Source organism: Canis aureus, chromosome 12 (assembly GCF_053574225.1).
Source record: "Canis aureus isolate CA01 chromosome 12, VMU_Caureus_v.1.0, whole genome shotgun sequence".
Lineage (NCBI taxonomy): Eukaryota > Metazoa > Chordata > Mammalia > Carnivora > Canidae > Canis > Canis aureus.
This window is the reverse complement of record NC_135622.1, coordinates 43,396,929-43,423,812: the sequence shown is the minus strand read 5'-3', so window position 1 is coordinate 43,423,812 and position 26,884 is coordinate 43,396,929. Positions and strand designations below refer to the sequence as shown.

The 26,884-nt window shown below is 40.6% G+C and overlaps 1 protein-coding gene and 1 long non-coding RNA gene across 4 annotated transcripts in view; one reads left to right on the top strand and one right to left on the bottom strand.

Annotated features, from left to right (window-relative positions):
• The first annotated feature begins 870 nt into the window (after window positions 1-870).
• Window positions 871-24,320, top strand: LOC144324521 (zinc finger protein 512-like). 3 transcript variants are annotated; one of them, XM_077915973.1, is made up of 6 exons: window positions 871-1,013; window positions 10,205-10,399; window positions 16,229-16,330; window positions 17,462-17,524; window positions 18,632-18,730; window positions 22,292-24,320. In XM_077915973.1, exons 2-6 carry the CDS (start codon window positions 10,250-10,252, stop codon window positions 22,598-22,600), a joined length of 723 nt encoding a protein of 240 aa, XP_077772099.1. In that variant the 5' UTR covers window positions 871-1,013; window positions 10,205-10,249; the 3' UTR covers window positions 22,601-24,320. The 3 variants fall into 3 exon arrangements, with proteins under 3 accessions (XP_077772099.1, XP_077772098.1, XP_077772100.1); XM_077915972.1 differs by lacking the exon at window positions 871-1,013 and adding an exon at window positions 2,894-3,295; XM_077915974.1 differs by lacking the exons at window positions 871-1,013; window positions 16,229-16,330 and having other exon boundaries at window positions 8,718-10,399.
• A 459-nt stretch (window positions 24,321-24,779) lies between these two features.
• LOC144324535 (uncharacterized) overlaps window positions 24,780-26,884 on the bottom strand; it is a 7,285-nt gene continuing 5,180 nt past the window's right edge. Inside the window, exons 2-3 of the long non-coding RNA XR_013390009.1 lie at window positions 25,239-25,450; window positions 24,780-25,144 (exon numbers count right to left, since the gene is read on the bottom strand). This is a non-coding gene — a long non-coding RNA (uncharacterized LOC144324535). The remainder of the gene's footprint in view (window positions 25,145-25,238; window positions 25,451-26,884) is intronic.

The window sequence follows — 26,884 nt, the reverse complement described above, 5'->3', positions numbered from 1 at the left end:
GTGTGTAGCAGCAATGTCCACAATAGCCAAACTGTGGGAGGAGCCTTGGTGTCCATTGAAAGATGAATGGATAAAGAAGATGTGCTCTATATATACAATGGAATATTACTCAGCCATTAGAAATGACAAATACCTACCATTTGCTTCCACGTGGATGGAACTGGAGGGTATTTTGCTGAGTGAAGTAAGTCAGTCAGAGAAGGACAAACATATGGTCTCATTTATTTGGGGAATATAAAAAATAGTGAAAGGGATTAAAGGGGAAAGGTGAGAAAATGAGTGGGAAATATCAGTGAGGGTGACAGAACATGAGAGACCCCTAACTCTGGGAAATGAACAAGGGGTGGTAGATAGGGAAACGGGCAGGAGGTTGGGGTGACTGGGTGATGGGCACTGAGGGGACACTGAGGGGACACTTGACAGCATGAGCACTGAGTGTTATGCTATATGTTGGCAAATCAAACTCCAATAAAAAATATACACTAAATTTAAAAACTTAATTAATTAAAAATCAATAGTTTTATTTATTTGTTAAAGATTTATTTATTTAGTTTACTGAGAAAGGGGAGGAGCAGAGGGAGAGAATTCTGAAGCAGACTCCCAGCTGTGTGTAGAGCCCAACTTGGGGCTCTATCCCAGGACTCTGAGATCATGACCTCAGCTGAAGCCACTCAATTAACTGAGCACGAGGCACCTTGAAGACCAATGGTTTTAATTTATTATCAAAAATAGTTTTAACGTTATTTTCCCTTCTATATATGTCAGCTTTTTTTTTTTGGATTTATTTGAGAAAACTTTGCCATCCCTATTTGCAAAGATTTTCTCCTTTTTTTTCTAGACTTTTTCTAGAATTGGGAGCAAGAAGGCGGAAGAGTAGGGTCTCCAAATCACCTGTCTCCACCAAACTACCTAGAAAACCTTCAAATTATCCTGAAAATCTATGAATTCGGCCTGAGATTTAAAGAGAGACCAGCTGGAATGCAACAGTGAGAAGAGTTCGCGCTTCTATCAAGGTAGGAAGACGGGGAAAAAGAAATAAAGAAACAAAGGCCTCCAAGGGGGAGGGGCCCCGCGAGGAGCCGGGCTGAGGCCGGGGCGAGTGTCCCCAGGACAGGAGAGCCCCGTCCGGGAGACGCAGGAGCTGCACCGACCTTCCCGGGCGGAAAGGGGCTCGCGGGGAGTTGGAGCAGGACCCAGGAGGGAGGGGATACCCTCGGGCTCCCCGGGACAGTAACAGCAACTCCGCGCCCAGGAGAGTGCGCCGAGCTCCCTAAGGGCTGCAGCGCGCACGGCGGGACCCGGAGCAGCTCGGGGGGCTCGGGCGGCGGCTCCGCGGAGGGGGCTGCGCGGAGGGGGCTGCGCGGCCCCGGGAGCAGCTCGGCCGGGCTCGGGCAGAGGAAGAGGCTCCGTGCAGAGGGGCCTGCGCGGTTCCAGGAGCAGCTCGGAGGGGCTCGGGCGGCGGCTCCGCGGAGGGGGTTGCACGGCCCGGGAGCGCGAATCCAACAGCGCAGGCACCGGAGCACAGGGCGCCGGGACACAGCCCAGGATCCGGCCTCCCCCCCGGGACAGGCAGAGGCCGGGAGGGCCCAGGACAGCGAGGACGCTCCTGCCCCAGCTGAGCAGATCAGCGGCCCCGCCCCGGAGCCTCCAGGCCCTGCAGACGGAGTTCCTGCCGGAGCTGAATCCAGGTTTCCAGAGCTGCCCCGCCACTGGGGCTGTTCCTCCTGCGGCCTCACGGGGTAAACAACCCCCACTGAGCCCTGCACCAGGCAGGGGCACAGCAGCTCCCCCAACTGCTAACACCTGAAAATCAGCACAACAGGCCCCTCCCCCAGAACACCAGCTAGACGGACAACTTCCAGGAGAAGCCAAGGGACTTAAAGAACACAGAATCAGAAGATACTCCCCCGTGGTTCTTTTTTTTGTTTTGTTTTGTTTTGTTTTGTTTTGTTTTTTGTTTTTTTGTTTTGTTTTGTTTTGCTTTTTGATTTGTTTCCTTCCCCCACCCCCCCTTTTTTTTCTCCTTTCTTTTTCTCTTTTTCTTCTTTTTCTTTTTCTTTCGTTTTTTTTTTCTCTTCCCTTTTTTTTCTCTTTCTCTTTTCTTTCCTTCTTTCTCTCCTCTCTTTTTCTCTTTTTCCCAATACAACTGGCTTTTGGCCACTCTGCACTGAGCAAAATGACTAGAAGGAAAACCTCACCTCAAAAGAGAATCAGAAACAGTCCTCTCTCCCACAGAGTTACAAAATCTGGATTACAATTCAATGTCAGAAAGCCAATTCAGAAGCACTATTATACAGCTACTGGTGGCTCTAGAAAAAAGTATAAAGGACTCAAGAGACTTCATGACTGCAGAATTTAGAGCTAATCAGGCAGAAATTAAAAATCAATTGAATGAGATGCAATCCAAACTAGAAGTCCTAACGACGAGGGTTAACGAGGTGGAAGAACGAGTGAGTGACATAGAAGACAAGTTGATAGCAAAGAGGGAAACTGAGGAAAAAAGAGACAAACAATTAAAAGACCATGAAGATAGATTAAGGGAAATAAACGACAGCCTGAGAAAGAAAAACCTACGTTTAATTGGGGTTCCCGAGGGTGCCGAAAGGGACAGAGGGCCAGAATATGTATTTGAACAAATTCTAGCTGAAAACTTTCCTAATCTGGGAAGGGAAACAGGCATTCAGATCCAGGAAATAGAGAGATCCCCCCCTAAAATCAATAAAAACCGTTCAACACCTCGACATTTAATTGTGAAGCTTGCAAATTCCAAAGATAAGGAGAAGATCCTTAAAGCAGCAAGAGACAAGAAATCCCTGACTTTTATGGGGTGGAGTATTAGGGTAACAGCAGACCTCTCCACAGAGACCTGGCAGGCCAGAAAGGGCTGGCAGGATATATTCAGGGTCCTAAATGAGAAGAACATGCAACCAAGAATACTTTATCCAGCAAGGCTCTCATTCAAAATGGAAGGAGAGATAAAGAGCTTCCAAGACAGGCAGCAACTAAAAGAATATGTGACCTCCAAACCAGCTCTGCAAGAAATTTTAAGGGGGACTCTTAAAATTCCCCTTTAAGAAGAAATTCAGTGGAACAGTTCACAAAAACAAAGACTGAATAGATATCATGATGACACTAAACTCATATCTCAACATAGTAACTCTGAATGTGAACGGGCTTAATGACCCCATCAAAAGGCGCAGGGTTTCAGACTGGATAAAAAAGCAGGACCCATCTATTTGCTGTCTACAAGAGACTCATTTTAGACAGAAGGACACCTACAGCCTGAAAATAAAAGGTTGGAGAACCATTTACCATTCGAATGGTCCTCAAAAGAAAGCAGGGGTAGCCATCCTTATATCAGATAAACTAAAATTTACCCCAAAGACTGTAGTGAGAGATGAAGAGGGACACTATATCATACTTAAAGGATCTATTCAACAAGAGGACTTAACAATCCTCAATATATATGCTCCGAATGTGGGAGCTGCCAAATATATAAATCAATTATTAACCAAAGTGAAGAAATACTTAGACTTTTTCTAGATTTTACGTTAGGTCTATGACTCATTTAGAGTTAATTTTTTGTGCATGGTGTGTCCTAAGAATGTCAATTTCTTTAAATTTTGTAAATTCTGTTGTTAAGACTTTCTTTTCCTTATTCAATTGCATTGGTACCTTGGTCAGAAATTACGTAAACGTATATATGTGTGGGTCTGTTTCTGGACTTCTTATTCTGTTCTGCTGGTGTATATATCATATCTATCTTTTTGCCAATACTAAAACTGTCTTGATACTGTGAGATTAGAGTAAGTCTTGAAATCAGATGGGGTAAGTCATCTAACTCTATTGTTCTTTTTTTTATTTTTTAAAAAGATTTTATTTATTTATTCATAAGAGACACAGAGAGAGAGAGAGAGAGAGAGAGAGAGACAGGCAGAGGGAGAAGCAGGTTCCAGGCAAGGAGCCTGATGTGGGACTCGATCCTGGATCTCCAGGATCACACCCACCCTGGGCTGAAGGCAGAGCTAAACCCTGAGCCACCGGGCTGCCCAACCACCCGGGCTGCCCTATTGTTCTTTTTTTTTTTTAATTTTTTTTTAATTTTTATTTATTTATGATAGTCACAGAGAGAGAGTGAGAGGCAGAGACACAGGCAGAGGGAGAAGCAGGCTCCATGCACCGGGAGCCCGACGTGGGATTCGATCCTGGGTCTCCAGGATCGTGCCCCGGGCTAAAGGCAGGCGCCAAACCGCTGCGCCACCAGGGATCCCCCTACTGTTCTTTTTAAAAATTTGTTTAGCTATTCTGGGTTCTTTGTCTTTTTATATAAATTCTAGAGTTAGTTTGTCAATTTCTATAAAAAGAAGCATGCTGGAGTATTGATGAGTATTATATTGAATCAGTAGATCAGTTGGGGGAAAATTGCAATTTTAACAATACTGAGTTTTCTGACTTATGAGCATGCCGTATTTTTCCTTTTCTTAGATCCCTAACTTCTCTCTCACCAACATGTTGTAGTTTTCATTATCAAAGTCTTGGTTATCTCTCATTCGATTTGTTCTTAGGTGTTTTGTGTGTGTGTGTGTGTGTGTGTGTGTGTGTGTGTGTGTTTAATATTACTGTAAATAATAACTTTTAATAAGTTCATTTCTAGTTGCTTGTTGCTAGTATGTCAATCTAGCCACAGGATTGTCAATTTTGTTGATCTTTTCAAAGAACCAGATTTTCTGTGTTGTCTTAATTTATGAATTCCTCCTCTTTGTTATATTTTTCCTTCTATTTTGGGTTTACTTTGCCCTTTGTAAGGTATCTTAAGATGAAGTCTTGTCAGGAAATTAGATTTTAGGTCTAATTTTCTAATAGGAGTGTTTAGAGCTTTAAGTTTCCTTCTGAGTGCCGCTTTGGATGCAATCCACAAATTTTGATATGTGTATTTTTGTTATTACTCCAGAATATTTTGAATTTCTCTTGTGATTTCTTTTTGACCTATGAATTATTTACAAGGAGATTATTTAATTATGATTTATTTTTTTATTTTAAATATCTTACTGATCTTGATTTCTATTTTATTTTATTTTATTTTATTTTATTTTATTTTATTTTATTTTATTTTATTTTATTTATGATAGCTACACAGTGAGAGAGAGAGAGAGAGAGGCAGAGACATAGGCAGAGGGAGAAGCAGGCTCCATGCACCGGGAGCCCGACGTGGGACTCGATCCCGGGTATCCAGGATCGCGCCCTGGGCCAAAGGCAGGCACTAAACCGCTGCGCCACCCAGGAATCCCCTGATCTTGATTTCTAATTTAATTCTGATGTGGTCAGAGAATACATGTATGATTTTCCTCTTTTTATTTTGTTAAAGATTTTATTTATTTATTTATTCATGAGACAGAGAGAGAGATAGAGAGGCAGAGACACCGGCAGAGGGAGAAGCAGGTTCCATGGAGGGAGCCGGGCATGGGACTCGATCCTGGGTCTCCAGGATCAGGCCCTTGACTGAAGGCGGCGCAAAACCACTGAGTCACGGGGGCTGCCCGATTTTCCTCTTTTTAAGTTTAGAGTTATGCTCTATCTTGTTGAATGCACAATGTCTACTTGAAAAGAATGCATATTCTGTAGTTGTTGAATGTGGTGTTCAATAAAGTGATCTAGAATAAGGTAGCTAATATTGTTGTTCAGATCTTCTATGTCTTTACTGAATTTTTGTCTAGTTCTATCACTTCCTGAAAGAAGAAGTCTTAAAATTTCCTTCTAAGACTGTAGAATTGTTATTTTTTTGCTTTAATTCTATCAGTTTTGCTTTGTGTACTTTGATCCTCTACTGCTAGCCACATAAAATGAGGAATTGTGTCTTTGTGATGATTTGTTACTTTTATCGTTATGATATGTGTCTATTTCTATCTCTGGTGATACTCTTGTCTTGAAGTCCATTGTATCTGGTATCAAAATAGCCATTTCAGACTTCTGTTTGCTGATTGTGTAGTTTAATTTTTTCATCCATTTATTTCCAGTATCTACATGTTTTTACACTGAAAGTGTGGGGACACATGGCTGGCTCAGTCAGAGGAGCATTTGACTCTTGATCTCCGGGTCACGAGTTCAGGGGCCACATTGGGTATAGAGATTACTTAAATATATTTAAAAAAAAAAGAAAAGAAAAAAAGTCTGCCACTTTTGGCACAATTTACACTTAGTCGACCCTTGAACAACACATGCTGACCACAACACAGTTGAAAATCCACTCCCCCCAAAAGTAACTACTAATAGCCTATTGTTGCTGGAAGTCTTACTGATCACATGAACAGTCAATTAACACATATTTTGTGTGTTATACATATTATATACTATGGTGTTCTTACAATAAAGTAAGCTAGAGGAGATAAAATATTATTAAAATGACAAGGAAAAGGGGGCACCCAGGTGTCTCGGTGGTTGTCTGCCTTTGGCTCAGGTCGTGATCCCAGGGTCCTGAGATCAAGTCCTGCATCGGGCTCCCTGTGGGGAGCTTGCTCCTCCTTCTACCCATGTCTCTGCCTCTCTCTGTGTGTCTCACGAATAAAAAATCTTTTTAAAAAAGTTTATTTATTTATTGACATTTACAATACTGTACTGTATATTAAATAAAATCCATGTGTAAGTAGATCCATACAGTTCAGACCTGTGTTGTTCAAGAGTATTACTAGAGTACTAGAGTATTGCCTTTTTATTCACTCTTAAACAATCTCTGACTTTTCAACTGGAGTGTTGAGACCATAAACAATTGAATTAATTATTGATATGGTTGGATTTAGGTCTGCCATTTGATTATGTGTCTTTGTACCCTGTTTTTTTGTTCCTTTATACCTTCTTTTGGATTATTTGAATATTTGGTGTCTGATTTTAGTTTACTGATTTTTGACTCTTTCTCTTTTCTCTCTTTCTCTTGTGTGTAGTGGTTGCTCTAGGAAGTATAATATACATACCTATTGTTTCATAGCGTTGAGTTAATATACTACTACCACTTTGCTTAAATGTAGAAGCTTTATAACCATATAGATTGTTTAACCCCTGCCTGCTGACCAATAAGTTATAGCTATCATAAGTATTACATTTACATATGTTGAAAACCTTACCAGAGAATGTTAAAAATTTGTTTTAAAGAGGGTTTTCTGTTGTTGTCATTGTTAATGTATTTACCCAGCTATTTTCTTTCTTTCTTTCTTTCTTTCTTTCTTTCTTTCTTTCTTTCTTTCTTTCTTTTTTTTTTTTTTTTTTAAGATTGAATTTATTTATTCATGAGAGACGAGGAAAGAGAGGCAGAGACACAGGCAGAGGGAGAACCAGGCTCCCTGCAAGGAGCCCGTAGTGGGACTCGATCCTGGACCCTGGATCATGCCCTGAGCCAAAGGCAGACACTCAACCACTGAGCCACCCGGGCATCCCGGTTTTGAACATTTTCATTAAGATGTGTCTAGGTGTGTTTTTCTTTGAGTTTATCGTGTTGAGTATTTGTTGAGCTCCTAGAATCTATAAATTTATGTCTCATTAATTTCGGTGATTTTCTACCATAAATTTTTCAAATGTATTTTTGTGCCACAGTCTCTTTTTCCTTTCCTTCTGGGATTGTGGCTACACTTAAGTTAGACCTTTTGGTATTGACCCACAGGTGGTTGGGGCTCTGTTTACTCTTTTTCAACCTTTTTCCTCCTTGTTTTTCAGATTGGATAATTTGTCTTCAAGTTCTTTCCTTTGTCATCTCCATTCTATTATTGAGCCCATTCTGGTTTTATTTCAAACATTGTATTTTTCAGTTCTAAAATTTCAATTAGTAGTTTGCCTGGGTGGTTAAGTATCTACTTTCAGCTTAGGTCTTGATTCTAAGGTCCTTGGATCGAGCTCTACATCAGGCTCTCTGCTGAGAGAGAGTTTCTCCCTCTCCTTCTGCCTGCTGCTCTCCCTGCTTGTACATGTGGTCTCTCTTTCTCTGTCAAATAAATAAATAAAATATATTTAAAAATTCAAGTAGTTCTTTCTTATGGTTTTTATTTTTCTCAGAATTTCTACCTTGTCCTTCATTTCAAGTGTGTATTCCTGTATTGCATGGGGCACAGTTATAATTGTTGCCCGAAATTTTTTATACTTCTCGCATCTGGATCATCTTGGGGTTGACATTTGTTCATTTCCTATCCTTTCAGAATTATGCACATTTTCCGATTTTTTGTGTATTACATCATTATGGAATTTATTCCTAAGATAGTGAATGTTATTTGTATAGACTTTGGGTCTTTTTATAATTTTCTGGGGGATTGGCTAATTGAATTCAAATAAATAAAAAAGAATCTTCTGGGTGATCATTGCTGTTTTTCTTTTAGCAAGTAACCTGTTCAGACCATAGTTCTGTCTTGCTTTCTGAGGGTATTGGTTCAGTCTTAGTTTCATTCTTTGAGTCTTTGCTATGTTGGTTTACCTCTGCTTAAATTGCTTAGGGGTTCGTCTGAGACTTTTTCAGGTATTTCAAGTCTTGTTTCATTTCTCCAAGCTTTTGATACATTGGTTTGGGTCTGTCTTTTACTAGCAGCTCGCAGGTTAATCTGGTGTGCAGCTTGTTCATATCTTATTTCATTTTTCAAAGCCTTTGCTAAGCTGGTTTGGGTATGCTCCACACAATGAGATTTGGAATTAAGCCATGATTTGTGTAGATTCATAAAGAGAATTATGAGATCATCCTCCTTGTCTGTCTCTTCTCCACAGTTCTCTTACACAGGTTTGTCCATGGAGATCCCTTTTCCAGGTTTCTCTTGCCAGAAAGATAGAGTTTCTAGAGTTTCTATTAGAATTTAGGCTGCCTATGCTGCTCTGCAAACGGGGCCCACCCTTAATTGCAGAGCCACGTGAGGAAAAACAAAAAATGGGGAAACACACTCAATATGAGTCACTCCTCCTGATTTTGATTCCCCTCCACAATCCACGTGCTTTGTTTACTTTTCGGAGTCGAGGATTTTCAGTTGTGATCAGCAGGAGGGATGGGTCGTAGTGGCCTTATGCACTGCGGCAGAATGATAACTTCACTGTATTAAACTTTTTTGTAATTTTGGATCTCATGTGCAAAGAACTGAAAATCATTCTTCCCTGTTCATAGCATACTGACATCATCAGTCCCTAGTATTTTCTGTTTTCTTTATTTCTATTCCCTTTCAAAGACAACGGAGTTAGCGAGTTTGATATTTGTCCTTAAATATTTATGAATCCTTGTAAAGTAGCTAGTGTTGTTTACATGTATACTAGTTTTTAATTTACCACATTGAAGTTAAATCTTGTTCTATTACTTTTTCCTTTTTCTTCTAATGATTTATTTATTTTTGGAGAGAGAGAGCGTGCATGTGTGTACATGCTCGGGGTAGAGGGTAGAGGGCACAGGGAGAGGGAGAGAGAGTCTCGAGCTGATTCAGCGCTGAGCAGTGAGTCTGACTCAGGGCTCGATCTAACAGCCCTGAGGTCAGGGCCTGTGCCAAATCTGAGTCAGATGCTTAATGAGCTGTGCCACCCAGGCACCCTTGTTTTCTATTTTTCATTCACCAGTATGCTTTTCAGTTATGTTCATGTCTTATGTATAGAAAAGATTTGTTGCTGGGACGCGTGGATGGCTCAGGGTGTGATCCTGGGATTCAGGGATCGAGTCTCGCATTGGGCTCCTTGAAGGGAGTCTGCTTCTCCCTCTACGTATGTTTCTGCCTCTCTCTCTTTCTGTGTCTCTCATGAATAAATAAATAAAATCCTTAAAAAAAGAGAAAGTTTGTTGCTTCCAACAACTACATACTATTCCATAACAGACATATATCACATTTTATGTATAGATTTTCTTTTTTTTTTTTTTTATGTATAGATTTTCTTAAGAAAGGTCATCTGTGTTACTTCCAACTCCTTCCTACCACAAACCTCTATGTGATTCTTATCTGGTCTACCTCTAACGTGTTATCTTGAATCTGCCAACTTACCTATACTACCAAACCCTCGTTCAAGTCGTCCTTTTACCTCTTCCCTGTACTGTTAACCCCTCTTCCTTTATTCACTCTTCCTCCATGGGCCATCTTCCTTTTTTTTTTTTTTTTTTTTTTCTTTTCATCTTCCATATAGCATTCAGAGTGACTGTTCTAAACCATAGACCTAACACAGGCCTTACACAGGTCTCAGGCCTGTGTTTTGCTATTTCTCATTCTTGCAGATCTCATTCTTTCCAGAGTCAGGACAGTCAGAGTGCTTAAAAGAGATGAGTCTAGAGCCAAAGAGTGGGGGTCGAGTTCAGAGGCGTTCTGTCAAGATAGCTGTGTACCACCTGCAGGAGCTGGCTTCTGCTGAACTGGCCAAGGAATGGCCTAAGAGGAAGGTGCTTCAGGATTTGGTACCTGATGATCGGAAGGTAAAGTAGAAACTTGTATTAATTTAGAACCATGTCTAATACTGTGCTTATGTACGGAAAAGTAAATGCACTTGAGTACATGATAAATGATATTTTGCTTCTTTATTTTTAGAGATGGGATATGTTTAATCCACTTTCAGTGTTTGGATTCATGTGGGTCCTAGAGAGACAGTCTGTTCCAGAAGTTTCTTAAGGAACCCCATTATTTCTGGTCTACTTCCCGAGGGAACCAGAATTCCCAGATTAGTCTTTTGCTTAGTTGTTGCCCAGCATGTTTCCACTTTGTTAGTTCACGTGTGGGAGTCTATATTTAGTTAATGCTTTCCATTTGTTTTTCTAGCCACAGAACTCCTCTCCCCACGCACTCTTTTTTCCAAATGAAAGCTTATCTAAAACACCAGTATGTGAAATAACTGAAAATGGAGTCACTCCAAATAACTAGAGGTAGTGAGCCCAAAGCCTTGTCTACTTGGCCTTCTCCTTGATACTTTTATCATTACCTCCATGGTTCCAAGTGTACTTGTGAGTGGTACAGAACCCAGCTTGGAAGCCTTTGGGGCTTTTTGTTTGTTTGTTTTTTGTTTAAATCATTTATGTATTTGACAGAAAGTGAGAGAGCACAAGCAGGGGGAACAGCAGAGGGAGAAGGAGTTGCAGGCTCTCCACTGAGCAGGGAGCCCAATATGGGGCTCAATTCCAGGACTCTGGGATCTTCTTGACCTGAGCTGAAGGCAGACGCTCAAAGGAATGAGCCACCCAGGTGCCCCTGGAAGCCTTTGGTGTAAAACAGATCAAAGACCAGAGGAACATTATTTGGCCAAGAGGAGACAAGGGGTATATGACTTAATGGGAGTAGTCATTCGAGAGCTTGGAGGATATACAGTAAGGATTAAGATTAGAGCTAAGGACCTATCCATCTCCATGGTATGGACAAGAATAGTTTATTTATTTATTTTTTTTTAAGAATAGTTTAGATTTGGCCTAGGGCTTTCACTCATGCGATGGGAATGTCGTAAGTTATGTGAAAATTTGTCAAATCTCAGAAGTTGATACCTCTTATTTGGCCTAAAAATCAGTCCAAGGAGTAATTGAATATCAAGGCATCCTGTCTTGTTTCAGACTTATTGATATTTCCTGCCACAGACTAAAGTATATGGTTATCTAAATTCGGTTTAAATGTGAATTTTATACATTGGTAAGTACATTGTGATATTATAGTCTCATCTGTGCATGGTCTGTGGTAGGGAATTTGACATAAATATTTGTTAGCTCATTGATAAGTTTTGATAGTCTTATCTAACAGCTACTTTACTAAAATCATCTGTTTTATGTTTTGACTTTGTGTAGGCTAAGGGAATTATTTTGTTTTTTTAAACGAAAATTTTAGGGGAATCTGGGTGGCTCATTCTTAAGTGTCCAGCTCTTGATTTCGGCTCAGGTCATGATCTCAGGGTTGTGAGATTGAGCGAGCCCCATGTCAGGTCTGCACCGGGCATGGAGCCTGCGTAAGATTCTCTCCCTTTCCATTTGCCCCTCCCAAATAAAATAAAATAAAATAAAATAAAATAAGATATTAATTTGTTTGAATAGATTATACATTGTTGTCATTAATGTCAAAATGATGATTAACATTGAGGTATCTCACTCTCACCCCATCCTTGTTGTCTTGTCTCCATGGTTAACCATTCTCACTGATTTCTGTGTCCTGCCAATGTTTCTTTTCTTTTTTTCCTGCCAATGTTTCTTGATGCAAACACAAGCAATATTGTCTAGGAGAAGCTCTTGTGTTTTCCTTTACTCTCACGCTACTTAAGCTCTGACATCAGATGTGTGGGTTTGTCCCATACAGACCAATTTTCTATCACCACCTGGACATCCTACAAATAATTCAGTTCGACATTATCTATCTGGACTTGGTGGTAGATCCTACAAGTTAAGGGTTCAGTCCCACAGGACTGCTCCAATTTCAGATGCCAATTGCAAGTCTCAGTTTGCCACCTGTGCTTCTGAGTGATTGGCTATAAATTGGGGTTCCTATAACCCCATCCTTGGTTTTGGTAATTTGCTAGAATGGCTCACAGAACTCAGGGAAACACATTTACTGGTTTGTTATAAAGAATATAATAAAACCTACAGATGAAAAATCAGATGAAGAAATTTATATAGAGTGAGGTCTGGAAGAGTCCCAAGCACAGTAGGAGCTCCCGGCCCTGTGGAGTTGGGGGTGCATCACCCTCTTGGCCATATATATGTTCATCAACTCAGAAGCTCTTGAACCCCATAATTTTGGGATTTTTAGGGAGGTTTCATCACATAGGCATGATTGATTAACTCCATTTCTAGCCCCTTTGCCTTTCCAGAGAATGGGGAATTGGTCTGAAAGTGCCAAACTTTATCCCTCAAATGGATTTGTCTAGTGTTTTCTTGAGATTAGATTGAGGGTTATATGTTTTTGTCAAGAATACCACTGAAGCAGTGTTACACCGTATCAGGAGGTACGTGATATTGATGTGTCTTTTTACTGATAACTTTGATCACTTGATGAGGGTGTTGCCCAATTTTCTCCAAGGCAAAATTATACTTTCCCCTCTTTAATTAGTGAATATTTTGGGGGGAGATTGACAGTATGCAACTAGCCTGTGTCTTATCATACTTCTGCCCACTTACCATAGCATCCGTCAGTGATTCTTGTCTGCAATAATTATAATTATTATTATGGTGGTTTGCCTAATGATGGTTAGTGTTTCCATTATTTCTTCCATAGTTATTAATTGGAATTCTACTGTGAGAAAGATATGTCCTTTTATTCTATTAATCTGTTTATATCCATATGGACTCATGGATATTTTATTGTAGCATTATCATCCAGTGCTATTATTGTTGTTCAATTTATAGCTCAAATTGTCTCAGATTTGGCCATCAAGAGCTCTTCCAAGTGGGTTCCTATGTCTTTTTGAAATGCTTCTATCATTTTTTGAGCCCTTTTTTTTGTTTTGACACCTCGAGATGCTATAGGGTCATCTCATATATTCCCTGTCCCAGCCCTGGAATCAACCCTTTCTCTAAGGAATCCTGATTTCTTTTATTGGAGAATATATTTAAAAACCAAGATTTGGGGCAGCCCGGGTGGCTCAGCGGTTTAGCGCCGCCTTCAGCCCAGGGTATGACCCTGGAGACCCAGGATCGAGTCCCACGTCAGGCTTTCTGCATGGAGCCTGCTTCTCCCTCTGCCTGTGTCTCTGCCTCTCTCTCTCTCTCTCTCTCTGTCTCTCATGAATAAATAAATAAAATCTTTAAAAAAAATAAAAATAAAAACCAAGATTTGAATGCTAGGTGTACTCATTCCTGCTAGGGTGTCATTGTTTCTGGGCCCTCTTAGTGGATAGAGCTAGGATCTATATGTATATTCATGGATACATGCACACACTCTGTTCTTTTTTAAAAAGATTTTATTTATCCATTTATTTAAGGGAGAGAGAGAGAGAGAAGAGAAAGAGAGAGCAGGGGGAGGAGCAGAGGGAGAAGGATAAGCAGACTCCATGCTGAGTGCAGAGCCTGACGTGGGCTTGATCCCATGACCCTGAGATCATGTCCTGCGCCAACATCAAGAGTCGGATGCGTAACTGACTGAGCTACTCACTCGCTCCCCTCTGTGTTCATGTCTGTCTGGGTATCAGCGTACAGATTTAAGGCCATGATACCTTCAATTCCAATCCAACACAAGTTTCATTCTTGCCTTCCTCTGTGCTTATTTCTAACTTCTTTCTCCAACAGTGAGAGACCTCTCATAGTGTACAATATATTTACTTACTTGCTTAGTTCTAGTATAACCTAGTTTCACAATTGTTAACCCATACCCCTGTAAAAACAGATTTACTACCTAGAGAACAATATTTGTTATAGTTCTTTTAATCTTTAGCCTTACAGTATATAGTCAAAGTACTATTTTACAGTTACTTAGATTGGCTCCTTCCTCACTTCATTTGGTTTCTCATTTATCATCATTAGCTTCATGTGTTACTCTTACTACATTTTGGGTTCCCCCTACATCCCATTTAATTGAAATGAGTAATTTATCTTGGGAGTATGTGAAACATTGCCGTGGTTCTAAAAGTCAGACCTGTACCAAAAGTCTTCTTAGAGAAGGGCTACTGCCCTCTTCCCAGCTGTCCCATTCCTAATACCCTTCTATTTCCATCCCGTTCCCACCCTGCTCCCTGCAAAGATAATCATGCTCAGTAGTTTCTGGTTTATCCTTCTTATATTTTTATGGGATGGATAACCAGATAATGCATATTTTCTTATATTCTTTTCTTTCTTACATAGATGCTTTTTTGTGTTTTGCTTTATTTCACTTAAAAGTCTGTCCTAGATATCACTCCATATGTGCTCATAGATTATTCTCATTTCTGCATAAATATGATAGTTTATGAATATAATAGCTTATGTAAATATTCTGCTATCACTATAAAAGGATTTTATTTTATTATTTAAAGATTTTATTTATTTCCTCCTGAGAGACACAGAGAGAGAGAGAGAGAGAGAGAGAACCAGAGACACAGGCAGAGGGAGAAGCAGGCTCCACGCAGGGAGCCTGACATGGGAGTGGATCCCAGGTCTCCAGGATCAGGCCCTTGGCTGAAGGTGGCGCCAAACCGCTGAGCCACCGGGCTGCCCCGCTATAAAAGGATTTTAGATGGTCCCATATACACTAGCTGCAGAGGAGAGGAGGTACTTACAAATGAAGCCAGCTCTGTGCTCTGATTGCTTTTATAGATTTGTCAGCGTTTCCTGAAGGTGACTTCCTTACTTCCCCTGACCTCTATGGGCTTTGGCTCTGTTTTTCTATCTCAGTATCTGTTTCAGATACTTAAATTTTTCAAGCAGGAGGATTGTTTTCTCACTGGAAACATAGCTATTACTTGTGGTGGGCTTTGTGAGAACTGTCTCTCCAAGTGCCAGCTGTCTCTTTTCTGGAAACTACAGTTGTTGTTTTAAGAAGAGACTAACCTGGAGCTCCAGTTAGCGCTAACCTGGCGCAATCGTTAGCGCGCGGTACTTCTGCTAAGAGACTAACCTGTGTCAAAGCACATGAAGGCAAGTGCGAGGAATAGTTAATTCTCGTCTCAGGCAGTATCAGGAAAGATAGTGTATTCCATCCCCTGAGTTCTCTCACATCTTTTATTTTCACATTTTTGTTTTAAAATGTTTCACATTTTTAGGTTGAATCTCAGTGTTTGTGTTTGAATTTAAAAATACCCAGAATTAACGTGACACTTCTGAAGAAAAAGGAGAAATGCAGAGGAGCAGGGAACAGACATTAAAACCACTCAAAATTCCACCACCCAGAGATGACTACTGTTAACGTGTTGATTTATAACCTAGCCTTTTCCCAATTTACATATATTTCTATCAAATGTATTATATATGTGCGTGTATGTATGTACCCTGTGTTTAAGTATACAATAATAAGTATAATTTACATGTAGTACATATTTGTATCCCTGGGGGTTTTTTTTGTAACAAGTGTTTTAGCTGTATAAATGTTCTGTCAGTAGCTTTTTCAAACTATAGATGAAGTGCCATATCTGAAAATCTCCTGCCCTCTGTTAAAAATCCAACTATTCTAAGATTAAATTATAGAAAATTATACTTACCAGTGTTGGGTAAATTTGTACTTAAAGGCTCATACCTACTACAGTTTTTTTGCACGTGAAAGAATGCTTGTCGAACTCCAGAATTACATAACCTGAAGAGTTGGGTGTGAAACTTTTGGGGTATTTTGGTTGGAAGTTGGGTTCCTCCAATAAAATATTTCTTGTCTCGTAGTTAAAATATACTCGCCCTGGGCTGCCTACCTTCAGCCAGGAAGTGCTACACAAATGGAAGTCAGATATCAAGAAATACCATTGCATTCAGTGCCCTAACCAGGTGGTTCTTTCTCATTTTTTTATTCCGTAAATGTTTATCAAACTGCTGTTTCAGTTATTTATTCCGTCATGATGAAGTACATGAACCTCAGTGGCTTAAAACCTCAGTTATTTTATTTGTTCAGAATTCTATAAATCAGTAATTCTGCCAGGGCTCAAAGAACATTCTCCTGTCATACGTGGCATCAAGTGGGATCATTCGTGGGTTGTATTTAGCCGCAAGCGCAGATGGGACCTGATGTCCAAGATGGCTTCTGTGCAGCCAATTGAGCTGGGAGCTCGGCTGTCCACATGGCCTCTCTCCATCAGGGTGTAGTGGGTTACCAGCAGGGCACATGGCAACTGACTTTTCAGAGTATCCCAGGAACACGAAGCCTCAGATCTCTTAAGGCCTAGCTTCAGAATTTGTTCAACATCATTTCTATGGGATTCTATTGGTCAGAGGAATTACAGGGTTCACCCAGATTCAAAGGGAGGGTAAGTAGCCTCCACTTCTTGCAGGAAAGAGTGGCAGAGAATTTCCAGCCATCTTCTACTCTACCACAACCATATATGCAGAACTATGGGAAGAAGCAAATACACAAGAAATAGGAGACACCTTTGTACTGAAGAAGGCAGATTTTTTTTTTAATTTTTTAAAAAATTTTATTTATTTATGATAGTCACAGAGAGAGAGAGAGAGAGAGGCAGAGACACAGGCAGAGGGAGAAGCAGGCTCCATGCACCGGGAGCCTGACGTGGGATTCAATCCCGGGTCTCCAGGATCGCGCCCTGGGCCAAAGGCAGGCGCCAAACCGCTGCGCCACCCAGGGATCCCAAGAAGGCAGATTTTAAAAAAATATCTAACTGCAATTTTCTGTTTCTCAGAGTGTCAGAGAAAAAGTAGCAGGGAAGAGAATATCTTAAGCTTTTCTCAACAACTTGTTCACCATTTGTTTTTAAACCTTTCTTTGGTTTTTCTTTTTTGCTTTTGTGGCTTGTGTGTGAATTTTTTTCCTGTTTGGTTTGTAACGTGATTTATTGGGCTTCTTCCTCCAAATGTAGGGCTGGTCAGTGTAAATAAATGGCCAGGTTGCTAAGAGAAGGATGCGGTTTGCTATAGTTTTCATGGATTTCTTCTTCTCTTTTTCAGGGTTGTGAAGCGGTCTACAGTAGTGTATCAGGCCTTAAAGCTCACCTAGGCTCTTGTACCTTGGTTTGTAACTTTCTGAACTATTTATCTTAACATGACGTCTAAAATAGTCTGACATGGAAGAGAATTCAGTTTAGATGAAGAGCTAGTTGTCCTGTTTGCCATTATCTTCAGAGGCTGGCTTAGTTTTTTCATGTCCTAAAGATGCTTGGTCTGTTATTAGAGGGGATGCCCGGATATGTTCAAGATACAGGAAAAGCCAACATAGCCTGAAGTCTTATCAGTTAAGGAATTTGGAGAAATATATTATTAATTTTAGTCTCTACCAGGGATTTAACATCTTCCACCTGAGCCTCTCCTGCCTTGGGGCTTCCCTATCTTATCGGGCCTTAAACTTTCTTGAATCAACTTACATGTGTTTATCTGGATTGTTGAAGATCCTCTACTCCCATCTGAATTATACTGGCCTCTGGGGATGAGAAGTAGGCTCTATCTGCTGTCAGGCAGATGGCTGTTCACCTCACTGAATCTTTTTTGTGTTGACCCAGGTGCCCTACAAACTGCTGTAACTTTTTAATTCCCATTCAGAAATATCTCTTCACACAAAAGGAGCCCCATGGGCACTCAGGGCTTCAGGAGTCAAGGCAGCACGGGAGTGTAGACATCCAAACCCCATCTGTCCAGGAATGCTTAGGAGTTTGTCATCATGATCTTAGTTTCAGAGTCCTTAACCTAGGTGTTGCAGATGATACTTCTCGAATTCTGGATGTCCAAGGCACTCTTTGAAACAGTGGATTATGGTGGGAAGAATTATATGCATTGGTGCCTCTGGTGAACCTCAGGAGTCCAAGAGTCATTCCAAGAGAACCAGGAAGGGAAAGAAACAAGGAAGTTAGAAAAGTGTGACATGTTTTATAGCAAAAGAAGGAGAACCTCAGTTTGTGTTGAATGGGTGGGGGTATTACGTATAGAATTATAAGTAGGATAGATTTATAGTGGTGATAGTCTGCCCAACCGAGTTTTCCTAAATGTATTGCTGTTTTGGATTTTCTTCCTTCTTTGCTGAAGTAAAATCCCTGCCCTTTCTGTCTCTTAACAATCTCCCACATGGCTCAGGTATGTGTTCCTGAATTTACGAGTAATTCCCTTTTCTTTCTCTCTTGAAAACAGGGAAACTTTGTGGCTGGAAAATACAAGTGTCTTCTGTGTCAAAAAGAATTTGTGTCAGAGAGTGGTGTCAAGTATCACATCAACTCTGTCCATGCTGAGGTGAGGTCCCTGCTTTCCCCGCCATGTTTTTGTGATCCTGTGGAACCCATACGTATGCGCCCCCAAAAGTGGATTTTGTGCGTTTTTATGGGCTGGGACTGTTGAGAAAAGGAATTTGAAAGTGCTTACCAGAGACAGAGTTAAAATACTTTGTGAAATTAGATGTGTAATTGTATTTTTATGTGAAAGCATTTGAAATCACTGTAAGTGTGAGCACCCCTGAGCTCTTGTGATTCTTTTAAATTCAGTTAAACCGGGATCCCTGGGTGGCGCAGCAGTTTGGCACCTGCCTTTGGCCCAGGGCGCGATCCTAGAGACCCGGGATCGAATCCCACGTCAGGCTCCCGGTGCATGGAGCCTGCTTCTCCCTCTGCCTGTGTCTCTGCCTCTCTCTCTGTGACTATCATAAATAAATAAAAATTTAAAAAAAATAAAATAAAAATAAATTCAGTTAAACCAAGAGTTTGGGCACTGGGCTGAGTTTATAGCTGTAGAATTCTTGTTTTATAGCAGTCTCTATACTTCTGTTTTCTCCTATTCTAAGGCCTTTGAGCAATCTGTTTTTAATGTTTCAAATACTGCAAAGAAACGACGATAAGGGACATCAGTGAGACAAACTGGAGAAATTGGTATACTGGCTCTATTAAATAACAGTGATGAGTCAATGTTCATGTTCCCAAATGTGATCATTGTGTTGTAGCTGTGCAGAAGGCCCTTGTTCTCAGGCAGATCTATGCTAAAGTTTTTAGGGATGAAATATGTCTACAAATAACTTGCAAATGGTTCAGCAAAAGGAAGAGAAGAAGGAAGAAAGGGAAGAGAGGTAGGCAGTGGTAAATCTAGGATTCACTGAATTCTTGTCACTTTTCTTAAGGTCTGTAAATTTTCAAAATTAAAGAATCAATCTGGGGTGCCTGGGTGGTTCAGTGGTTGAGCGTCTGCCTTTCACTCAAGTCATGATCCTGGGGTCCTGGAATGGAGTCCCATATTAGGCTCCTCACAGGGAGCCTACTTCTCCCTCTATGTCTCTGCCTCTCTCAAAAAATAAATAAATAAATAAGTAAATAAATAAATAAATAAATAAATAAAAATAAAAAATAAAAAAATCAATTCTGCATAAAAATACTTTAAGTACAGAAAGTCAAGAGGTTTCTCTTGGGGCAAGTTTTTAGTTATACAGGTCAATAGAGAAATTGTTTCCTGTGTAATTAAATACCTGTATTTCAAAAGCTTAAGGAGTAGAGTGTGCATTCTCTTGGAATATCTTACCGCAGAAGCTATTGTGGCCTAATAAGGAAAAAGAGCAAACACCGTCAACTGTTTTCTGCCCTCACATTTAATAGTTCTTAACGCTATGGGCTATAGTTAGTGTCATGAAATGTGGTCTCTGTTGTTTTACAGGTTTAAGCTTTGGGAATCGCTTTCTATACCTGAGATTTCCTCTGGAAGGCAATCGGTCATATCTTTCTCATAGTAATAGTGTAAATACTTCAGGAAGTATTTAAAAGATAATTAATCTCCTAACAAAATCCAGCCTTTATGTAGTGAGCCTATTTCTCCAATTTCTTCTTAAAAAGTTGGAAACAACAAATTTCACTTGGTTTGGAGTTTGTTCTCCAAGTCTTATTAGTTCAATGATTTGTGCCTATATTTATAAATTATACGTGGTGGTAAAAGATTTTCACTCTGTTCCTCCCTCTCTGCCTCACATATTCTGAAGCTACTTTTCTTCAACAGAAATTTTCAAATACATGAAAATGGACAGAATAGTATAATGAACAGCCTAACAGACATCAGTGTGTGGCCAATCTTCTTTTCCTTTATAATCACACCCACTTTTCTTGTCCCCTAAAGGCTTATTTTAAAGCAAATTCCACATACCATGTCAACTGTCACTGCTTCTTTTGATGTGTGTGTCTAAAATATAAGGACTTCTAAAAATGTATAAGCACAACCAACATAAAAAATTAGCAAAGAATGATTCTTGAATATCATCATATACCTAGTCATTATTGAAATTATTTAAATTTCCTTGATTGCCTCATAATTTTTTTTCAGAGTTGGCTTGTTCAGGAGGAAGAAAAAAAAATGTCCATGTACTGTATATCTTAATCTAGAGTGCTATCCAATAGAAATGTAATGTGAGTCTGTATATAATTTCAGATTTCCTAGTACACACATTCTAAAAATTTTTTTAAATAAAAATAGGTGAAATGAATGTTGATAATATATTTTATTTAACCTAGTATACCTAAAATATTATCTTTTAAACATGTAGTTAATAAAAATTAATGAGATACGTTACATTTTTTCATACTAAGTCTTTGAAATACAATGTGTATTTTTTATATTGAAAGCATATCTCTTTTTTTTTTTTTTAATTTTTTATTTATTTATGATAGTCACAGAGAGAGAGAGAGGCGCAGAGACACAGGCAGAGGGAGAAGCAGGCTCCATGCACCGGGAGCCCGACGTGGGATTAGATCCTGGGTCTCCAGGATCACGCCCCGGGCCAAAGACAGGCGCCAAACCGCTGCGCCACCCAGGGATCCCTGAAAGCATATCTCAATTGCAGGTCTAGAAGTTTCCCCTACTCCCCCTTTTTATATGTTGGAGAAACGGTCATTTGTCACATGTATACACATTTTGGATTTTGCTGAGTGCATTCCTGTGGTGGTGGTGGTCCTCTCTCAGGGTATTTCCTGTGAATCGGTAGTTAGACCTAGAAGACTGATCAGATCACTTGATTTCCATTGAAATCCATCCTTCCTTCCTTCCTTCCTTCCTTCCTTCCTTCCTTCCTTCCTTCCTTCCTTCCCCAAGAGTGTTTCATAATTGGATTGCATGTTCCTCAACTGTTAATTTTTTAAACTGAGTCTCAGAGAGGTTGAGTAATTTCCCCATGGTCACAGAGCCAGAAACAGCTGAGATTTGCACTAAGACGGTCTGGCTGTAGAATGCATGCCCTTAACCACTATACTTTCATGAAATAAAAATGTCCTATGGCCCGAAGCTTTATAGCTCATGAGATTTTTACAAAGGAGATAAATAAGTAGGATGATGCTAAGTGAACAGACTTTGTAGTTCACTTACTGAAGTATGAAGTACCCCAAATCGTGTGCTACACAATAAATGCTTATAATGACTACTCACTATTCTGTATTGAATTTCTCCCATTTAAAGTACAGAATTATAAGCTCTGGTTCCCTATCCGTTTCCTTCTTACTGTGTTCTGCCCTAGCCGTGCCTTTTAGAAAATCTTCTCGCACCCAGGGCGCCTGGGTGGCTCACTCGGTTGAGCATGGGATTCTTGATGTCATCTCAGGTCATGATCTTAGGGTCGCGGGATCGAGCCCCAGCCTAGGGCTCCATGCTTGGTGGGAGGGGTGGGTATCTGCTGGAGATTCTCTCTTGCCCTCTGCCCCTCCCCCTCCTCGTGCTCTCTTTCTCTGTCAAATAAATAAGTAAATCTTTCAAAAACGAAAGAATTTCTTCCCAAACCCATTCCTTGTGCTCTCTACTGTGTATTGACTGGATAATTTTTCCATTTTGCCTCTGTAGGACTGGTTCGTCGTAGACCCAACCACCACCAAAAGCTTTGAAAAGCTAATGAAGATAAAGCAGCGGCAGCAGGAAGAAGAAAAGCGGAGACAACAGCACAGGAGCAGAAGGTCTCTGCGAAGGCTGCAGCAGCCAGGCATCCAGCTGCCTGAGGCGGAGCTGAGTCTTAGAGTAGGGAAGGATCAGAGGAGGAATAACGAGGAATTGCTAGTGTCGACCTCCTATAAGGAACCGGAGCAGGAGCCAGTGCCAGCACAGTTCCAGAAAGTAAAGCCCCCAAAGACTCATCATAAACGAGGAAGGAAATAGGCAGGCAGTGTGAAAGCTCCTAGGAGAGCAAATGGGATGCTGTTGTCACGGGGACCTGTGCTGGGAGGACTGAGTCACTGGGGCTGAGCGAGGAGAAATGTACTCTTTTGTTTGTGTAAGGCTGTGACTTTCTCAGCTCCTTCCTCCTGTGTAAATTTCACTGTTCTATTTATTCACTTTTACCCCACTCCCCCCCCACCCCCTCTTGGGTAGGTGTTCCTGCTATTCCTCATTGGAGTCCTCTTGTTGTTCTCTCATTTTGCCCAAAGAGCTCCCTCTTCAGGCCAACTGTGGGCCATTCTTGCTCTGTACAAAACTGAGAAACCCATTTGGTTGTCCTTTTCCTTCCCGGGCTATAGAATGTTCTCGGACTCTCCACTGATTAGTCATTCCATCATTTCGCTTATAAAACAATTCCAAATTAATTTTTAAGAATCATACTGATTTATCATTTTGTATTTGTGATATAACAATCCTAGAAGCTAGAACTGTTGTCACTCATGTAATAAGCTTACCCTGTCTCCCTGGGTAACAGATTTTATGGAGGCCGTTTGTTCTCTCTCAGTGTGGTTTTAGGATTGAAAGTAAGAAAATGGACTTAAGATGAAAAAGCTAGAACCTCTCTATGCTGGTTTTACTGGGAAGTGTTTCGTTTGTCCCAAGTAGCAGTGACTGGCTAGACCCACAAGCATGAAAAGCAGCCCAAACATCAAAATGTCCCAAACATGAAAATGATTGGAAAGCAGGAAGTAGACGAAGCAATAAATACTGCCTTGACTTTCCTAGGGCTTGAGTCCTCATCTGTTGCTATGATCAGTGTCCTCTGGGCGCTTGTGCCCCACCCCCAACCCCCCAACTCCCAACCCCCAGTTTTAAGGATGAAGAATTACCGCATTGCGCTTGATGTTTTGACACAGAATCCTAGTGTTCCTAGTAATGCCATAGACTGGCAGCCAAGGGGCACATTCCGTCTCCCCTGGGCTTGACCTCACTTGTTCGTCTACACCACGCTAAGTCCTTATTCCTCCCCTTAGCCGACGTCTTGTCTTTTGGAGTTTTCTGAGAATATCGTCCTCTGTCCTCTTTTGTATGTGGCGTTTATCCTCTTTATATCTTGAGACTTGACACCAGATGTAGGTATTTCTCTGGTGTTGGAAAGAAAAATTCCTTTTCTGTACCTCATGCCTACCTGGTAATGTCTAGTGGGCTACTTTTCTTCTTCAAGGCTGGCTTTCTCTGGAGCATTGTTTAGAACAGCTCTGTTGTGTTTCTAGATTCTCTTCCCCTCTTGCATAAATATTGGTCTTATATATTCTTGCCAACTTTTGTGGCATATGCCACATAAAAAGCAAGGGCCCTTAACCCTGATATGGATAAATACTACCTTTTCAAATTCTGAAAGGCTGTTACTGCTCTTTAACTCTGTATTCTGTGCTGCTCCACATAGCTTTAAAATGTGGGCTTTTGTGAAGACCACTTTCAAACAAGGGAGCACTGAAACCAGATTTGGATACTGCCAGATAGATAGTTTTGAAACAGGTCAATGACGTGGTATGTCCAGTCTACCTTTTCATTTTCATTGGCAGTTGCACCCTTGAAACCCTTTCGGTAGGTGAGGATTGTCAGGGAGGAGAAATGAAGAAGCTATATTAATTTCTGGTGAGTAAGACTTGGGGAATGTTGGGCAATGACAAAAGAAATAAATGACTGTCGGTTAGAATGATGTTTCCAGGTGTTCATTGACTCCAACCTGCTGCCCGACTCCTTGCCGACACAGTGTATGGGGATAAGAAGATGGCTAGACATGGGAGTGGGTTTGAAATAAGTACCAAATGCGGTGTCTCAGTAGTTTTTTAGTTCCTGAAATGTGTTGGCTAAAACGAGTAATTTGTTTGAGGTTAAAGTGAATTAGTATAGGAAACTTGTCCAGTCTCATCTAGTGCCATTGTAGGCACTTTAAAAAAATTTTCCTTCCTGGGGTGCCTCGGTGGCTCAGTTGGTTAAGCACCTGACTTAGGTGTAGGTCATGATCTTGGGGTCCTGGGATCAAGCCCCACGTCGGGATCTTCACTCGGCAGGGAGTCTGCTTGTCCCTCTGCCCCTCCTCCTGCTCATGCTCTCTATCTCTCTCTCTCCTTCTCTTAAATAAAGAAAATTTGTGAAAAAAAATTTTTCCTTCCTGAGGCCAGGTCTCAGCAAGTCTCAGTAGAGAGTATCATAATCATTCTACTGAGTTTTTAAGTTTTTAAACAAAGTTCATTAGAATACAAATTTGACAATATCGAACATAGCCAGGTTGTAGCGAATGTGAACTCTCATGCACGGTTTGGAATGTAACATGGTACAATCACTTTGGAAACGATTTGTTAGTATCTAGTCAAGCTGAAAATATGCCTTAAGATGCAGCAGTTTTACTCCTGGGTATATACAGAGGGAAATCCTCCTGCCCAGGTATACCAGGAGACATAAACAAAGAATGATACTGTAGTACGGTTGATACCACATAGCAGAGACGAATAGCTGTCCACCATAATCTGCTCTCACCTTGCAGAGTTATAGGATTACAGGACAAATGGTTAGATTATGTTTCCCAGCTCTCTAACCCCCTGCCCCTGTATCAAAGGGGTAGCCAACTCACTTCTCTCCAGTAGAATGTGAATGGAAGTGAGGGTGTCACATCCAAGCTAGAATTTTTAAGAAAATGAGTGTACTTCTATGCTTCTTTTCCCCCTTCCTTGGGCCAGATGCAGATGATAAAATGGCTTTAGAGGGTGGCAGAGCACAAAATGGAAAATGGTTGATGCCCCGAATCACCCCATGAAGAACTAATCACCAACCAGGAACATCTATCTGAAGAGAAAAAAGATCTGTTATTTGAGGAACTATACCTTCTTGGGTCTCTTTGTTAACCTACTTTAAAACTAATCTAATCTTCCATCAGGAGAAGGGATAAATCGAGATACAGTTATATACTGAAATACTATACAGCGATAAAATTAAGGCTCCTTGTTTCATGAATACATCTCAAAAATAATTCCTGGGAAAAGCAAGTTACAGAATACATGAAGTAGGCCATTTTTAAAAGGCTTAAAGACAATGCTCTATATGGTTTATGGATATATAAAAATATATTTATATGCTATATATGTAAATATGTGTATGTAGTATACATTTATAGTTTAATATCATATGTATATGTATACGTGGCATGAAAACATGCACAGGAATGATAAACACCAAATTTAGGACAGTGCTTCTGGGACTCAGAAGGACTACAAGTGAATTTTTAAGTTCTTATTTCTTAAGGTGGATAGTGAGTTTGTTCTGATCTTCTGTATTTTGTGTCTGAAATACTTCTTTTAAAAAATCAGTGCCCACAAACTGTTCTGCTCACCTCCTTTAATAGGGAACACCTTAGAAATGTTACTTGTCTTAACCTTTCATTTTCCCTTCACCCTTCAGTCTGCTCTTCTTTCTATTTACGTCTATTTCAGCCGCCCTACTCCAAACCATCATCACCTCTTGCCTAGACTATAAGTTTCCTAATTGTTTCCTTCTGATTTTTACTGGTTTGGATACACTCCACATAACAGCCTTAGTGAGTTTTTAAACTTGTAAATCAGAGCTCGTTCACCAGCTCAAAGCCTGCTGGTTTCCCATTCCACTTAGAATCCAAGTCACTCCCTCCTTGTCCCACAAGGCCTTCTCCTCCTCCTGCCAACCCATTTAGCCTCTTCTTCCCCTACTCCTTTGTTCTCTGACCATTCCCCAGCTACCCTTTAGCCATATTGACCTTTTTGTTCCTGGAACCTAGTAAGCTCATTCCCATCTTAGGACCTTTGCATACACTGTTCCCATTGCCTGGAATGGCTTCTTCCTTGGGCTTTGCAAGGTAGGCTTCATTGTATCATTTAGGTCTTAACCTACATTTCACCTCGGAGGTCCTTTTCCACCTAAATGCACTTTCTGTAACATCACTGTGTTTAGTTTTCTTCATTGCAAAGCAGATTCAAAGTAGATTGAAGTATTAGTTGGCCAGCCTACTGCTCACTTGCAGGTATGCATTTCAAATTATCTTTATCAGATGATTCACTCTCTAAATAGTCTTCAGGCTCTCAAAGCCTCACTTGGAAAGGGACAGACGTAAAGCAGCAATACACCAGATACATGATCTGGGATAATAGGAATGAAAAAGAAACGTATGAGATGGAAATTATCCACTCCCCACTTAGGTAACTGGGACAGCAAAGGCAGGAGGGAAATTAACAGCAGAATACTAAGATT

What these genes read in the sequence shown, in the direction of transcription:
- LOC144324521 (XM_077915973.1), top strand. Translation starts at nt 10,250, where the DNA reads ATGAGTCTAGAGCCAAAGAGTGGGGGTCGAGTTCAGAGGCGTTCTGTC. An exon ending in TGGTACCTGATGATCGGAAG is followed by an intron (nt 10,400 to 16,228) that starts GTAAAGTAGAAA and finishes CTTGTCTCGTAG; the next exon opens with TTAAAATATACTCGCCCTGG. An exon ending in ACCTAGGCTCTTGTACCTTG is followed by an intron (nt 17,525 to 18,631) that starts GTTTGTAACTTT and finishes TCTTGAAAACAG; the next exon opens with GGAAACTTTGTGGCTGGAAA.